The 17,591-nt window shown below is 46.9% G+C and overlaps 1 protein-coding gene across 3 annotated transcripts in view; it reads left to right on the forward strand.

Annotated features, from left to right (window-relative positions):
- Positions 1–17,591, forward strand: part of sfxn5a (sideroflexin 5a) — a 102,569-nt gene that overhangs the window by 36,596 nt on the left and 48,382 nt on the right. For 2 of the 3 annotated variants that reach the window (XM_034159976.1, XM_034159978.1), the window contains 2 exons: positions 2,393–2,418; positions 5,688–5,741. In XM_034159976.1, coding sequence (XP_034015867.1) covers positions 2,393–2,418; positions 5,688–5,741 — 80 coding nt within the window. The remainder of the gene's footprint in view (positions 1–2,392; positions 2,419–5,687; positions 5,742–17,591) is intronic. The other variant, XM_034159977.1, reaches the window with a different exon arrangement.

Raw genomic sequence — 17,591 nt, forward strand, 5'->3', positions numbered from 1 at the left:
TAGTCTGACTTCTGTCTTGACTCCTGTAGAGAAGAATAAACAGAAGCCACAAAAGCTGGAGTTTTAAACCTAACCAGACTCCTCCTACCGAGAGGCAGACTGCTAAGGCTAGTGACTAAACAATAACTCTAATTAGCACCTATTGTGCTCTAGTTAACACCCTCCTAATGACAGGGCAGCTGTCCCTCCTATTGATGGAACGGACGCCTCTCTTGATGGCTCCCTTGACGACTCTCCTGATGACGTGAGTGACTGATTACCATGAACAAAAGACTGAAACTGCTTTGACCTGAGTACCCCATTGTAAACAGGGGACAAAGCGTGTCTCAGACCCCCTCCCCAGTTAAGGCTGGGTTTCAACTGTTTCACATAGAATGCCTCCTTGACCCCTCTCTGAAACCATTTCTTCTCTCTGGCTAAGATTTTAACTTCCTTGTCCTCAAACGTGTGGTTAGTGTCTTTAAGGTGGAGATGAACTGCAGACTGAGGTCCACTGGCGCCCTCTCTGCGGTGCTGGTATAGCCTTTTGTGTAAAGGTTGCTTAGTCTCACCTATGTAGTGTTTGTTACAGTTTTCCTGACATCTGATAGTCCTTACGGTGAACTAATTTCTGTCTCAAGGTGTTAACCGGTTTAAAGTAAACTGGGATTTTGTGCTGTCTGAAAATCCTCTGTAGTTTTTCCCCTACTCCTGCTAAATAAGGGAGAGACACTTCTCTTCTTCTTGTCTCTGTCTCCTGTCTGTCTGGTCTCTTTGTTCTCTGGGACATCTCCACTTTGTCCAGGGACCATTGTGGGTACCCACATACTGTGAGGGCTTTCTGGACAAGTTGTTGTTCTTTAGCCCTTCCCTCTGCAGTTGTGTGCACCTGTAGGGCTCTGTGTTGAAGAGTCCTTATCACCCCGAGCTTGTGATCAAGGGGGTGGTTTGAGCCAAAGAGCAGATATTGGTCAGTGTGAGTGGGTTTTCTGTAAACCCCTGTCTGGAGCTGCCTGTTCTCTCCAGTCGTATTACCACAGTCCAAGAAGGCTAAATGGTTGTTTCTGGCATCTTCACGTGTGAACTTGATATTGGAGTCCACCAAGTTGATGTGTTCTGTAAAGTCCTCAACTTCCTGTTGCTTGATTTTGACCCATGTGTCATCGACATATCTGAACCAGTGACTGGGAGAGATGCCCGTGAAAGACGTCAAGGCTGTCTTCTCCACTCACTCCATGTACAGATTGGCCACAATGGGGGATACCGGAGACCCCATCGCACAACCATGGATCTGCCTGTAGTAATTACCCCTAAGCAGGAAATACGTGGTATTAAGACAGATCTCCAACAGTTGGCAGATGTGGTCTGGTGTGAGTTTGGTCCTTTCAAGTAGAGACACCATCCTCCAGCAGTCTCTGCCTCACAGCTGAGACGGCCTCAGAGGTGGGGATGCAGGTGAACAACGATGTCACATCAAATGATACCATAGTTTCTTCTGCCTCCAGCTGCATGTCCTTGATCTTGTTCACAAAATCTTGTGTGTTCTCCACATGGTGGTCTGAGTTACCCACTAGAGGAGCCAAAATCTGCTTGAGGTGCTTGGCCAAATTGTACGTGATGGAATCTGTGCTACATACAATAGGCCTGAGTGGCACGTCCTGTTTGTGAATTTTGGGCAGTCCATAGATGCATGGAGTGACGTCCCCAGGGTACAGTCTGTAGCATGCCTGCCTGTCGATGCCTCTTTCTCCATTTTTTGGAGGTAGCTAATGATTTTCTTCTTATAGCCGCTTGTAGGGTCTCTCTTCAGACGTTCGTATGTATTGGAGTCATTGAGCAAGTTGTTGATCTTGGCCTCAAAGTCCGATGTGTTCAGGACTACCGTGCATCTGCCTTTATCCAATACATTTTTACAAGTGCTTGTAAAAATGACCCTGTCTGAAATGGAGAAAAAGGTGTGGTGCGCGCATCAGCCAAGGAGGCGGAAGGAGAGGAGGAAGATACAACTAATAATATTACACGTGCACAAGATGTGAACAGATGTTGTGTGCAGTGTTTTCTGCAGTTTTAAGAATGTTGTCACATAAGCAGTGCAACAATGTTTCACCATTATCACAACGTGTGTTCCTGTGCTAATTATTGTGACACAAGTACAAAGTGCATCAGTGCAGCACAGCCCGTGCACACACTCTTGTATTACGATAAGGTGCACATAAATATTTTAACCTTTTAATTTGCTAGAGTGCTTATTGTCTAAAGTGGAGTCAGTCACATATGTGAGTCCATGCTTACATCAGGTGGTTTACCAGGGGAGCTTAGGAGCAGCAGCCCCCCTGGGTTTTAGAATTTAGAATCAGTGACTCAAGAGTGTAGAAGTGATGACATCACTGACTTTTTTTCCTCCCTTCTACAGGTTTTGTCCCATTTGGCACACCAGTGGTAAGATAAACATTTAGGAAATGCAAAATGACTTCTCTTTTTTTAAAGACAGAATTTATTAGTTTACTTGTTTATCTTTTGTTAACTTGCTCAATATACCTGGTCACGGACCTGAATTGTTCCAGACCCCCCAAGCTGTAAAGGAGTACCAGCTTTGGCTGGGGAACCTGATGACAAGTGGCCTCTTGGCCTACATAGGACCTACTGCTGCTGTACAACTGCTAATACTACTTTATCTTCACCTTCTTTAGTCTTCTCGTTCTTCTGTTAACAGGGTCAAGAGAAGAGTTCTATCTGACTTTTTACTATTATTAATAATAATAATAACTCACTCATCTTCAACTGCTTTCTCCAATTGAGGGTCATGGGGGTGCTGGCGCCTATCCCAGCAGTCAGAGGGTGTGAGGTGAGGTACACCCCAGACAGGACGCCAGTCTGTCACAGGATCACATATAGACAAACAAACACAGTCACACCTGCACACACACCTACAGACGCCACCTAACCTGCATGTCCTTGGATGTGGAAGGAAGCTGGAAGGAACCCATGGAAACTCCACACAGAAAGGCCACAGGTGGGAATCGATCCCATTACCTTCTTGCTGTGAGGCAACACTGCTAACCAATAAGCTACTGTACTACCTAATAATAATAATAACATTATTATTATTAGTGACACATACAGCAGAGTCAGCACATGTTCGGATCCAAACTCCAACAGACTTTCAAAAAATTAAGGGTTTCAGGTTGAAGTGTGTCATCTCTTTGTACATCCTATGTAAATCCGATTTATCACTTTCGAATGAAAGCTCAGAAGCTTCATTATCGGACATAGCAGTGTTCATTTCACTCTGTCTGTTGGCCATTGGTTTCTGTGTTCGCTAAAATGTGCGTCACATGCCGAAAAACAGCAAGAAAAACAGCCGACTAAGACGTTTTCCAGAAATGCACCTGCTGACTCGTCGAGTGAGAGAGATAATTAGCAATAAAATACAGAGGTGACCACTAATTATTACTGAATGTGCGCAGATAGACTTACAATCATGAATACTTTGTTGTTGTGTTGCTAACTGAGATGTTAAATAATTTGTGAGATGTCTTTTAAATCAGTCTTTCAGAAGTCTTAAAAATATCAGGACATGGGAAGGAAGATTTTGTTTATGTTTTAAAAGAAAAATATGTAAACAAATAGCTACACACACACACACACACATATGTGTATATATAATATAATATAACTGTGAAATCTGTAGCGGAACAACAAAATCTCTGTACTTTGTTTTCTCAGAGCATAGACACTTTCAGTTAGTTAAATGTAACTTACATGATGACATGGGGAACTATAAATTTAATGAAACTTTGCTTTTAAGGAAGGATTTTGTGTGTCTTAATCCAGTAACCATGTTCTACACTGCATGTAGAAAGTGTTTGCAGCGCTGCACTTTTTACACATTTTTTTTGTTACAGCCTTATTCCAAAATGGATGAAATTCATTTTTTTCCTCAAAGTTCTATCCACAATACCCCATATTTTTACATTTTTGCAAATTTATTAAAAATAAAAAACTAAAAAATCACATGTACATAATTATTCACAGCCTTTGCCATGAAGTTCAAAACTGAGCTCAGGTGCATCCTGTTTCCACTGATCATCCTTGAAATGTTTGCACAGCTTAATTGGAGTCCACCTGGGGTAAATTAATTGGATTAGACATGATTTGGAAAGACACTCACCTGTCTACATATAAGGTCCCACAATTGACAGTGCATGTCAGAGCACAAACCAAGCATGAAGTCAAAGGAATTGTCTGTAGACCTCCAAGACAGGATTGTCTTGAGGCACAAAACTGGGGAAGGATACAAAAACATTTCTGCTGCTTTGAAGGTCCCAATGAGCACAGTGGCCTCCATCATCCATAAATGGAAGAAGTTCAGATCCACCAGAACTCTTCCTAGAGCTGGCTGCCCGTCTAAACTGAGCCTTAGTCAGGGAGGTGACCAAGAAACCGATGGTCACTCTGTCAGAGCTCCAGCATTCCTCTGTGGAGACAAGAGAACCTTCAAGAAAGACATCAATCTCTGCAGCAATCCACCAATCAGGCCTGTATGGTAGAGTGGCTAGACAGAAGCCACTCCTTAGTGAAAGGTGCATGGCAGCCCACATGGAGTTTAACAAAAGACAAAAGAAGGAATCTCAGTCCATGAAAAAACAAAATTCTCTGGTCTGATGAGACAAAGATTGAACTCTTTGGTGTGATTGCCAGGCATCATGTTTGGAAGAAACCAGGCACCATCCCTACAGTGAAGCATGGTGGTGGTAGCATCATGCTGTGGGGATGTTTTTCAGTGGTAGGAACTGGGAGACAAGTCAGGATGAGCAAAAGATGAATGCAGCAATATACAGGGACATCCTGGATAAAAACCTGCTCCAGAGCACTCTTGACCCCAGACTGGGGTGGCGTTTCATCTTTCAGCAGGACAATGACCCTAAGCACACAGCCAAGATATAAAAAGAGTGGCTTCAGGACAACTCTGTGAATGTCCTTGAGTGACCTAGCCAGAGGCCAGACATGAATCCAATTGAACATCTTTGGAGAGATCTGAAAATGGCTGTGCTCCTATGCTCCCTATACAACCTGAGAGGTGCTGCAAAGATAAATGGGCGAAACTACCCTAAGACAGGTGCACCAAGCTTGTGGCATCACATTCAAGATGACTTGAGGCTATAATTGCTGCCAGAAGTGCACCAACCAAATATTGAGCAAAGAGTGTGAATAGTTATGGACATGTAATTTCTTTTTACTTTAAGTAAATTTGCAAAAATTTACCAAATAAAACATTTTTTATATTGTTATTATGGGGTGTTGTGAGTAGAATTTTGAGGGGGGAAAAAGGAATTTACTCCATTTTGGAATAAGGCGTTGAACTTTGAAAAAAATGTGGAAAAAGTTAAGTTTTGTCAGTACTTTCTGGAGGCACTGTATGTTACATTTTTTTCTTTTCAGTTTCATCTCTAACACCTCAGCCATTTATTCACATCCCCCTCCCCCATCATTTTTGTTTAATGTAATGTTGGTCTTGATTTTCTCCAACTGGCATTCTGTCTTTCATTAATTTTAGAAACCCTGATACATTGATTCACATAGATGTGAGGAGAGATGAAGGAGCACAAGAATACACATGATTACATATCTGTATTATATCATTTAGCGCTGTACTCTTGCTTTTTAACCTTTTTGTGTTTTTGTAAAGACATGTCAAATTTCTTTAGGTCGTTGGGCTCCTTCTGCCAAATCAGACCTTGGCATCGACTGTCTTTTGGCAGGTACGTCTATGCTTCTAGACAACCAAGGTTCTGGCATTTTTCCACAGCCTTCTTTTATTTTATTTTATTTATTACATTATATTGTATTTTATACATTATTTAGGAATTTTGAGGAATTTTCTCTGATTCCTAAATCTTGTCTTGGCGATTAAAAGGTGTTTTCTGCAATAGCAATACAAAACTATAGGAAAATGATTTTAGATTCAGAACTTTCATTCTAGTATCAAAGAAACCACAATCACATAATTTGGACTGCAGTGTAATTAGACCAAAAGTAAAATAATGATATCCTTGCTCAACAGCATGTTTGTATGGCATCATGTCAGGTCTGGGCATCCCCGTAACAAATGCTCTTAAGAGTAAGTGCAAGTTCTATAATCATTTCTGTATATGTCTTCATTATACCCACTTCAAACAAATGTTTGGGAGTGTTAAAGAGTTTTATCTGTGGTCTGTAATCAGACACAACATAGTTTTTGTTTTGTTTTTTTAAGCTGAACTTAGGGACAACAAAATGGTCTTTGTATTCAGTGCATCCGGAAGGTATTCACAGCGCTTCACTTTTTCCACATTTTATGTCATAGCCTTATTCCAGAATGGAGTAAATAAATTTTTTCCCTCAAACTTCTGCTCACAACACCCCATAATGACTACATGAAAAAAGATCTTCTTGAATATTCAAAATATTCAAAGCGCATATTAAACAAATATGTAGGACTGCTTTTTTGCATTTACGCAATATCTCTAAAATCAGAAAGGTCTTGTCTCAGAGTGATGCTGAAAAACTAATTCATGCATTTATTTCCTCTAGGCTGGACTATTGTAATTCATTATTATCAGGTTGTCCTAAAAGTTCCCTAAAAAGCCTTCAGTTAATTCAAAATGCTGCAGCTAGAGTACTGACGGGGACTAGAAGGAGAGAGCATATCTCACCCATATTGGCCTCTCTTCATTGGCTTCCTGTTAATCCTAGAATAGAATTTAAAATTATTCTTCTTACTTATAAGGTTTTGAATAATCAGGTCCCATCTTATCTTAGGGACCTCGTAGTACCATATCACCCCAATAGAGCGCTTCGCTCTCAGACTGCAGGCTTACTTGTAGTTCCTAGGGTTTGTAAGAGTAGAATGGGAGGCAGAGCCTTCAGCTTTCAGGCTCCTCTCCTGTGGAACCAGCTCCCAATTCAGATCAGGGAGACAGACACCCTCTCTACTTTTAAGATTAGGCTTAAAACTTTCCTTTTTGCTAAAGCTTATAGTTAGGGCTGGATCAGGTGACCCTGAACCATCCCTTAGTTATGCTGCTATAGACGTAGACTGCTGGGGGGTTCCCATGATGCACTGTTTCTTTCTCTTTTTGCTCTGTATGCACCACTCTGCATTTAATCATTAGTGATCGATCTCTGCTCCCCTCCACAGCATGTCTTTTTCCTGGTTCTCTCCCTCAGCCCCAACCAGTCCCAGCAGAAGACTGCCCCTCCCTGAGCCTGGTTCTGCTGGAGGTTTCTTCCTGTTAAAAGGGAGTTTTTCCTTCCCACTGTAGCCAAGTGCTTGCTCACAGGGGGTCGTTTTGACCGTTGGGGTTTTACATAATTATTGTATGGCCTTGCCTTACAATATAAAGCGCCTTGGGGCAACTGTTTGTTGTGATTTGGCGCTATATAAAAAAATTGATTGATTGATTGATTGAATATGATGCCACAATCTTGGTGCACCTATCTGTGGGTAGTTTTGCCCATTCGTCTTTGCAGCACTTCTCAAGCCCCATCAGGTTGGATGGGGAGCATCGGTGCACAGCCATTTTCAGATCTGTATAGAGGTCTGGGCTCTGGCTGGGTCACTCCAGGACATTCACAGAGTTGTCCTGAAGCCACTCCTTTGATATCTTGGCTGTGTGCTTAGGGCCACTGTCCTGCTGAAAGATGAACAGTCACCCCAGTCTGAGGTCAAGAGCGCTTTGGAGCAAGTTTTCATCCAGGATGCCTCTGTATATTGCTACATTCATTTTCCCCCCATCTTGGCTAGTTTCCCAGTTCCTGCTGCTGAAAAACATCCCCACAGCATGATGCTGCCACCACCATGCTTCATTGTAGGGATGATGCCTGGTTTCCTCCAAACATGACACCTGGCATTTGTCACGGTTTCGGCCAGGTCTGGGGGTTTACTCTGATTTTTCCCCTTTCTGTTCTTTTCAGCTTTGATTTATTAATATTTATTTTCATCAGGAGTTATTCTGTCATGTTTTTCTTGTCACTTTGTTCTGGTTATGATTCACTAGTTATTTTGTTTTCATCATATGGTTATTTTCTGTTTTGATTTGTCACTTTGTTTTCTTTGTTACTTTATACTTTGGCCGTCCATTCTGTTCTAGTTGTTTTCAGTCCTTGTTTATTAAGTTATCACTTGTTTCTCTTGGTTATTATATTTGTTGTACTGTTGTGTCAGGATTTGTTCTGGTTATTGTTTGGTCACTGCTTTTTCTTATGTTTTGTCTTACTGCCTTGTTTTCTTAAGTCAGTTTGTGTTTAATGTCATTTTAGTATTTTGCTCCATGTCTCTCGTTCTAGTCCGTGTTGCCAGTTCATGTTTAGTTTAGTTCTCATGTTCATGCCTGCTTCCAATTGTATTATGGTCTGCCATAGTTCCCTGGTTTTTCACACACCCCCTCTGAGTTCTGTTTCACTCCACGCTCTGCACCTGCTCTATGTTTTCATCCCTGTTCCATCTCCGTCTGTGTTGTCATGTCACTCTACTAGTTCTGTGCCCTCCTCTCACACTTTGTCCCAGTCTGCTTTGTGCTTTCATTTAGTCACATTCTTGACACCTGTTCACACATCTTTGTCTTTTCTTCTCTCCACCTTGTGTTCTCTTCCCACACAACATAGTATCTTTGTTCATTAGCCACCCCCCCTTTCTGGATCCTTCCTCTCACATGCACCTTGTTAACACCACCTGTTCCTAATTAGTCCACATGCATATAAAACCCTCACAGTCTCACAGTCCCTCGCCAGATTGTTGTTGCTTCCAGCACACTCTCCACTCTCCTTGTTTAGTCTTACCGTGTACCAGTTCTTTGCTCTGAGTTTTTTGACCGCGCCTTTTTACCTCAGCCTACATGCCTGTTTTTGCTCGTGCCTCAGACCCCTGCCTGGAAATGACTACGTTTATGCCTCACCCTGCTTGTACCTCTGCTCCATTATCTGATCACCTGTGTGCCGAACCTCTGCCTGTAATAAACATGACGACTTCTTATACCACAAAGCCTGGTTTGGGAGTTTGTACCATGGGTCCACCCGCTCCTGGTGTCGGGCAGCCGCCCGTCATGACAGCATTAATGCCAAAGAGTTCAATCTTTGTCTTATCAGACCAGAGAATTTTGTGTCTCATGGTCTAAGAGTCCTTCAGGTGCCTTTTGGCAAACTCCAGGTGGGCTGCCATGTACCTTTTACTAAGGAGTGGCTTCCATCTGGCCACTCTACCATACAGGCCTGATTGGTGGATTGCTGCAGAGATGGTTGTCTTTCTTGAAGGTTTTCTTCTTTCCACAGAGGAATACTGGAGCTCTGACAGAGTTACCATCGGGTTCTTGGTCACGTCCCTGACTAAGGCCCTTTTCCCCCCTATTGCTCAATTTAGATGGGCAGCCAGCTCTAGGAAGAGTCCTGGTGGATCTCAACGTCTTCCATTTACAGATGATGGAGGCCACACTACTCATTGGGACTTTCAAAGTGGCAGAAATGTTTCTGTACCCTTCCCCAGATTTGTGCCTAGAGACAATCCTTTCTCAGAGGTCTACAGACAATTCCTTTGGCTTCATTCTTGGTTTGTGCTCTGACATGCACTGTCAACTGTGGAAACTTATATGTAGACAGGTGTGTCTTTCTAAATCCTGTCCAATCAACTGAATTTACACCAGGTAGACTCCACTTAAGCTGTGGAAACATCTCAAGGATGATCAGTGGAAACAGGATGCACCCGAGTTAAATTTTGAGCTTCATGGCAAAGGCTGTGAATACTACATGCTGGCACATTACCTAATACATTCAGCCACACATCAAGCAGTACAAGGTACATAGATTTGTGGTTTCATTAATCTGCTATTGCTGTCACTGTGTCCATAAATCAACAGCCACATATTGGGCCTCATGTATCAATGTTGCGCACTTGTGGCGTAAATTTACGGCGTAAACTTGAAATACACCAAAGTCGCCGTGACATGTATCAAGCAGTGCGCACCTGCCCATTTCTGGCGTATGCCTGATGTGATCTTGATAAATGCGGTGGGTGGAAACGATCATAATTATAATAAACACGCCCATAAATATTCAGACTCCGCTTCAGACACACCCTCATTTTACGACACTGAAGCCGGAAAGACGGCAATGAAAAAGAACTCCACCAATCACGACGCGTGCCAATAGAGCGTCAAAAGCGGCCGTTGTATCAATTGTTTTGTAGTATATAATCAATAAAGTGTTACAGTGGTCCCTCATTAATCGCTGGAGTTACGTTCTAAAAAATAGCCCGTAATATGCGAAACCGCGACGTAGTCAGCGTTATTTTTTACAATTATTATAGACGTTTCAAAGCTGTAAAACCCCTCACTACACAGTTTATACACTTTCTCAATCAGGCATGAACATTTTCTCACTTTTCTCTCGTGTGTAAACACTCTCAAAGTTCAAACCTTAGTAGGAAAATAAGACCAAACTGTTTTCAGGCCCAAACATTTGTTTGAGAAATAAAAATAGAACGTTTTCCTATAAATAATTATGATGGCATTTAGAACTAACAAATTAATTTTAACGACCAACGAACGAGGTCGGACACATAAGAAATTATTAATAGTGACTCACCAGTATTTCACAGATAGGGCCTCTGCGTCCTGGTGCTGCGCCTTTTCCCACTCACATCTCGCTGCAGCAGGTGTTTGTTTCCGTGTGACAAACACAGTTATGAGTAGTTGTTGGCGCTCTTTTCTCTTCTGGGCAATAAGATTCTTATAAACAGATACGCAGAACACAGAACACTGTAAAAAAAAAAAAGGCATGCAAAATTGGACTAAATACTCCGCGAGACTCCGAGACCACGACAGGTGAACGGCGTTATAGCGAGGGACCACTGTATTCTCTTTTCACGTCAATAATTCTTGACATGTGGATATTTGCTCGCTCAATTAATAAGACACGCCTAATCTGTCAGATGTCTTTATTTTTTAAATGTATTTCTGTATTTATTTTATTGTGACAACCGAATGGAGACGACAAAACCTGGTTGCAGCACGGGCGAATTAAGGGAATGACGAAACTACAGTTGTTATTATTAATTTCATAGTCTAAAACGATCACACCACATGAAGTTAAGCTCAGCGCTGCTCTGGCTCCAGGCTCGAAGTCTGGAGAAAAAGGCGAGCAGCGCTTTCTTTGCAGTCAGCGCTGTGGCCACGGATCGTGCTCCATAATCCTGCAAAGGCGGGATTTGTATTGATTATTATGTAGTATAATCAGGAAAGTGTTATTTATGTAACATATGCATTGATTTGTATAATTGCACTGTTTATCATGTTGATCATCTTCATTTTTATGTGGATTCCAGCGCTGGTTCATTTTGGTGTATAATTTACGGCACCTCTCGACCTGGTGTATATTTTCAGCACAGCGTACGCCAACGACCACACTGATAAATGCCAAGTAGCGCAGCCGTTTTGGCGTACACCCCATATACGCTCAAATATCGCCGTACACAACGTTGATACATGAGGCCCATTGTGTGGTTAAAAAAAAAAGCAATAAATATTAGTAATCAGTTGTTGTGGCTGTTGGGATTTGTTAAATCAATGAAACTGACTCTAAAAAACTGAATATTAGGAAAATGTAGTGTTTTTATGAGATAATGTACAGTAATAGATAATATACAAGAGCAATCAGAGAGTTTTGACATCCACCAATCCAGACCCCAGATCACCTCCAAAATTTAGTGGAGTCTTCCATACCCTAATATCTGTGGTGTAATATTGTGGTGCAACTTTGGTGAGAATCCGTGAAGTAGTTTTGATGTAAAGACTATATAAAATGAAACTTGATCTGGATCCATATCACCTCCAAACTTTAATAGAGTCTTCCATGGCCTAATATGATTTTTTTTTTTAAATTGAATTCATTAGACACCCATGCAACAAAATTTCACTCATATACAACAACAAAACTCATAAACAAAGTAAGAAAAGACAGTAAGAAAAAAATAAACAATGTATACGGTGCTTAAAGGCATAGGCAGAAGCAAAGCTTTTCAATGCCTACACCCCTCCATGAAGTAAAATCAAACCAGGCATATGTGCCTGTTCATAAACATTCATTTCTAAACAAAATCTGAACAACAGCATCATAATTACAATTAAAAGAAACCAAAGATTTTCGAGCAGGGGCGTATAGATGAAGCAGCTCAGAGAGATAGGACGGGGCAAGGCCATTTAAAGATTTAAAAACAAATCTTAAAATGAATTCTAAAATGCACAGGCAGCCAGTGGAGGGAGGCCAGAACAGGTGTAATGTGCTCCCTCTTACGTGCACCAGTTAGCAGACGAGTGGCAGCATTCTGAACAAGCTGGAGACGTGCAAGGGAGGACTGGCTAATTCTGTAATGAAGTGCATTACAGTAATCTAGCTGGAAAGTAATAAAAGTGTTGTGTGGGCCGCTGAAGAGGAGGTACTGCTGGCCCACCACCACCAGAGGGCGCCCTGCCTGGAGTGCGGGCTCCAGGCACCAGAGGGCGCTGCCGCCTTATGGGAGCAGCCGGGGTGACAGCTGTCACCCATCACTGGACACAGCTGTTCCACTCAGCACAGAGGTATATCAGGAGGACGGCGTCTCCACCTCAGTGCCGAGATATCGCCTAAGACTGAGGTAACATTCTCTGCATTCATATTCTGAACAACCAGCTAAAACTTGTTAAACCTTTTCAGGACTGTTGACTACTGGTAGCTACATTGCTTGGATAGTACTCACCTTCCTGCTATACATTGACAAGAGGTGGAGGCGGCTTCTCCCCTCTCCGTTACTGGGTGCTGTCGCATCCACACCTGTGTGTTGTTGCTCTCTCCCGCCAGCAGTACCGGATCCGACGAGCGGAGGCAGTGGCCACCTGGGAATTCGGGACTTGGCGGTTCCAGTATTTCCAGGGTTCGGTGGCAGAGGAGATCTGGGTGGTTCCGGTTCGACTGAGACGGACGTCTCCTACCTTCGAGCCTGCCCACACGACACCAGCGGATTTGACCCCAAATTGTGATTGCTGTATTCATTGTGCTCGTTTCACAATAGTAAACCTTGTTATTCACCTTCCTCCATTGTCCGTTCATTGCGCCCCCTGTTGTGGGTCCGTGTTCCTACACTTTCACAACAGGATATCTCGGCCAGCGTCATGGACCCCGAGGGGCGTCAACCGGCTGTTGAACGGCCAATGGAAGACCAAGGCGCGTCGGCGGCTTCGGGAGGGGTAATCGGTGAGTTGCAGCGGATCCTCACCGCTTTCACCTCTCGGATCGATTTAATGACCGAGCAGCACGTTCTCCTAAACCGCAGGGTGGAGGCTCTCGCCGCACAAGTGGAGGCGCGCCCTCCGGGCGCCGCTGCGGCTCTCCCTCCTGAGGACCCTGCGCGTGAAAGTGACGTTCCACTGGTCGTTCAACGGTCCCTTCCTCCGTCCCCAGAAGCATACATAAGCCCTCCAGAGCCGTACGGAGGCTGTGTGGAGACGTGCGCGGATTTTCTGATGCAGTGTTCGCTCGTCTTCGCACAGCGTCCCGTGATGTACGCGACTGATGCTAGCAAAGTAGCTTATGTGATAAATCTGCTTCGCGGGGAGGCACGCGCTTGGGCTACAGCGCTCTGGGAGCAGAACTCACGGCTCCTTCACACGTACGATGGGTTTGTACGGGAGCTCAGAACGGTGTTCGACCATCCCAACAGAGGAGAGTCCGCTTCAACCGCACTACTGTCAATAAGACAGGGGCGTCGGAGCGCAGCTGCCTATGCAGTCGCCTTCCGCATCGCGGCGGCGAGATCCGGCTGGAATAGCACTGCCCTCCGCGCTGCCTTTGTAAACGGACTGTCACTGGTCCTAAAAGAGCACCTGGTGGCTAAGGACGAACCGCGGGATTTAGATGGGCTCATCGATCTAGTCATTCGACTCGACAACCGGTTAGAAGAACGCCGTCGGGAACGAGGCGAAGGGCGTGGCCAGGCACGCGTCGTCCCTCTCCCTTCCGGGTCCGATCGAGCTCCGCCCTCCCCACGCTCCTCTGTTCCTGCGCTCCGTGCGCCTATGGCTCCCCCTGCTGACGAAGCTATGGACACGAGCAGGGCAACATTTAGGGCACCTGGAGCACAAAGGAGGCGGGCCCACGGAGCTTGTTATGTTTGTGGCTCGAGTGAGCATCTCGCAAACGACTGCCCCGAGCGGTTAAACTCCAACGCCCGCCCCTAGAGACTGGGCCAGGGGTGGGCCAAAACATTCACGTGGGACACACCCACATTGCTACACGACTCCCAGTCACGATCCTGTTTGAGGATTCAACCCTGAAGGCCCCAGCACTGGTGGACACGGGCTCTGAGGGGAATCTGCTTGACAGTAGATGGGCCAGGGAGATAGGGCTCCCTCTGGTGGCTCTTACCTCGCCTGTGCAGGTTCGGGCGCTAGATGGCTCCCTACTCCCACCAATCACGCATAAGACACCTCCAGTAACTCTGGTGGTGTCAGGTAACCACCGGGAGGTGATCGAGTTCTTTGTGACTCAGGCCACCTCCCGTGTGGTTTTGGGATTTCCCTGGATGCTAAAGCACAATCCCCGGATCGATTGGCCGTCCGGGGTAGTGGTTCAGTGGAGCGAAACCTGCCATCGGGAGTGTCTCGGTTCCTCGGTTCCTCCCGGCTCCCAAGCTAAGGAGGAGGTCCGAGTCCCGCCCAATCTGAAGGCGGTGCCGGCGGAGTACCATGACCTCGCTGACGTGTTCAGCAAGGATCTGGCTCTCACGCTTCCTCCCCACCGCCCGTATGATTGTGCCATTGATTTGGTTCCAGGCAGTGAGTTCCCGTCCAGTAGGCTGTACAACCTCTCACGGCCGGAGCGTGAATCAATGGAGACCTACATCCGGGACTCATTAGCTGCCGGATTGATCCGGAATTCCACCTCTCCGATGGGTGCAGGTTTCTTTTTTGTGGGTAAAAAAGATGGCGGGCTTCGTCCATGCATTGATTACAGGGGGTTGAACGAAATCACGGTTCGCAACCGATACCCGTTGCCCTTGTTGGATTCAGTGTTCACCCCCTTGCATGGAGCCAAAATCTTCACCAAGCTGGATCTTAGGAATGCGTATCATTTGGTTCGGATCCGGAAGGGAGACGAATGGAAGACGGCATTTAACACCCCCTTAGGTCATTTTGAGTACCTGGTCATGCCGTTTGGTCTCACTAATGCTCCCGCGACTTTCCAAGCGTTGGTAAACGATGTCTTGCGGGACTTCCTGCACCGGTTCGTCTTCGTGTATCTAGACGATATACTCATCTTTTCCCCGGATCCTGAGACACATGTCCGGCATGTCCGTCAGGTCCTGCAGCGGTTGTTGGAGAACCGCCTGTTTGTGAAGGGCGAGAAGTGTGAATTCCACCGCACTTCTTTGTCCTTCCTGGGGTTCATCATCTCCTCCAACTCCGTCGCCCCTGATCCGGCCAAGGTTGCGGCGGTGAGAGACTGGCCCCAACCAACAAGCCGTAGGAAGCTGTAACAGTTCCTCGGCTTTGCTAATTTCTACAGGAGGTTTATTAAGGGCTACGGTCAGGTAGTTAGCCCCCTGACAGCCCTGACCTCCCCAAAAGTCCCCTTCACCTGGTCGGATCGGTGCGAAGCCGCGTTCAAGGAGTTGAAACGGCGCTTCTCGTCTGCACCAGTTCTGGTGCAGCCCGATCCTAGCCGCCAGTTAGTGGTTGAAGTGGATGCCTCGGACTCAGGGATAGGAGCGGTGCTCTCCCAGAGCGGGAAGACCGATAAGGTCCTTCACCCGTGTGCCTATTTTTCCCGCAGGTTGACCCCCGCTGAACGGAACTATGACGTCGGCAATCGGGAACTCCTTGCTGTGAAAGAGGCCCTCGAAGAGTGGAGACATCTGTTGGAGGGAACAGCCGTGCCATTCACGGTTTTCACTGACCATCGGAACCTGGAGTACATCAGGACCGCCAAGCGGCTGAACCCCAGGCAAGCCCGCTGGTCACTGTTCTTTGGCCGTTTTGACTTCCGGATCACCTACCGTCCCGGGACCAAGAATCAAAGATCGGATGCATTGTCCCGGGTGCACGAAGACGAAGTCAAAACGGAACCGTCGGATCCCCCGGATCCCATCATCCCGGAGTCCGCTATCGTGGCCGCCCTCACCTGGGACGTAGAGAAGACCGTCCGGGAGGCCCTGACCCGTGACCCGGACCCCGGAAACGGACCAAAGGACAGACTATACGTCCCACCAGAGGCTAGGGCTGCAGTCCTGGACTTCTGTCACGGTTCTAAACTCTCCTGTCACCCTGGGGTGCGAAGGACCGTGACAGTCGTCTGGCAACGCTTCTGGTGGGCATCCCTGGAGGCCGACGTCCGGGACTACGTCCAGGCCTGTACCACCTGCGCCAGGGGCAAGGCCGACCATAGAAAGACCTCAGGGCAGCTACAGCCACTGCCCGTGCCTCATCGCCCCTGGTCCCACATCGGCCTGGACTTTGTCACGGATCTCCCGCCGTCCCAGGGACACACCGTCGTCTTCATGATAGTGGACCGTTTCTCCAAGGCGGCCCACTTCGTGGCCCTCCCGAAGCTCCCAACGGCCCAGGAGACAGCGGACTTCCTGGTCCACCACGTCGTCCGTCTGCATGGTATACCATCAGACATCGTCTCCGATCACGGTCCCCAGTTCACCTCGCACGTCTGGAGGAGCTTCTGCCGGGAACTGGGGGCCACGGTCAGCCTCTCGTCTGGGTACCACCCCCAGACCAACGGGCAGGCAGAGCGGGCGAATCAGGAACTGGAGCAGACGCTACGCTGTGTGACAGCCGCGCACCCGACGGCCTGGAGTACCCACCTGGCCTGGATCGAGTACGCCCACAACAGCCAAGTGTCATCTGCCACCGGCCTCTCCCCGTTTGAGGTGTGCTTGGGGTATCAGCCCCCCTTGTTTCCAGTGGTTGAGGGAGAGGTCGGTGTGCCCTCGGTCCAGGCCCACCTACGGAAGTGCCGTCGGGTGTGGCGTGCCGCCCGCTCTGCTTTATTGAAGGCCCGGACGAGGGCGAAGAAACATGCAGACCGGCGGCGGGCCCCGGCCCCCAAGTATCGTCCTGGGCAGGAGGTCTGGTTGTCCACCAAGGACATTCCTCTGCAGGCAGACTCGCCGAAACTCCAAGAACGGTACATCGGACCTTATAAAATCCTCAAGGTCATCAACCCCGCCGCAGTGAGGCTCCAGCTTCCGGCCTCACTGCGGATCCATCCAGTTTTTCATGTTTCCCGGATCAAGCCCCTTCACACCTCACCCCTCTGCACCCCGGGTCCGGCGCCGCCTCCTGCCCGGATCATCGACGGGGAACCGGCTTGGACTGTACGCCGGCTCCTTGATGTCCGTCGGATGGGCCGGGGTTTTCAATATCTGGTGGACTGGGAGGGGTACGGTCCCGAGGAACGCTCCTGGGTGAAGAAGGGCTTCATCCTGGACCCGGCCCTCCTGGCCGACTTCTACCGTCGCCATCCGGACAAGCCCGGCCGTGCGCCAGGAGGCGCCCGTTGAGGGGGGGGTCCTGTTGTGTGGGCCGCTGAAGAGGAGG

This window comes from Thalassophryne amazonica, chromosome 19 (genome assembly GCF_902500255.1).
Source record: "Thalassophryne amazonica chromosome 19, fThaAma1.1, whole genome shotgun sequence".
Classification (NCBI taxonomy): Eukaryota; Metazoa; Chordata; class Actinopteri; order Batrachoidiformes; family Batrachoididae; genus Thalassophryne; species Thalassophryne amazonica.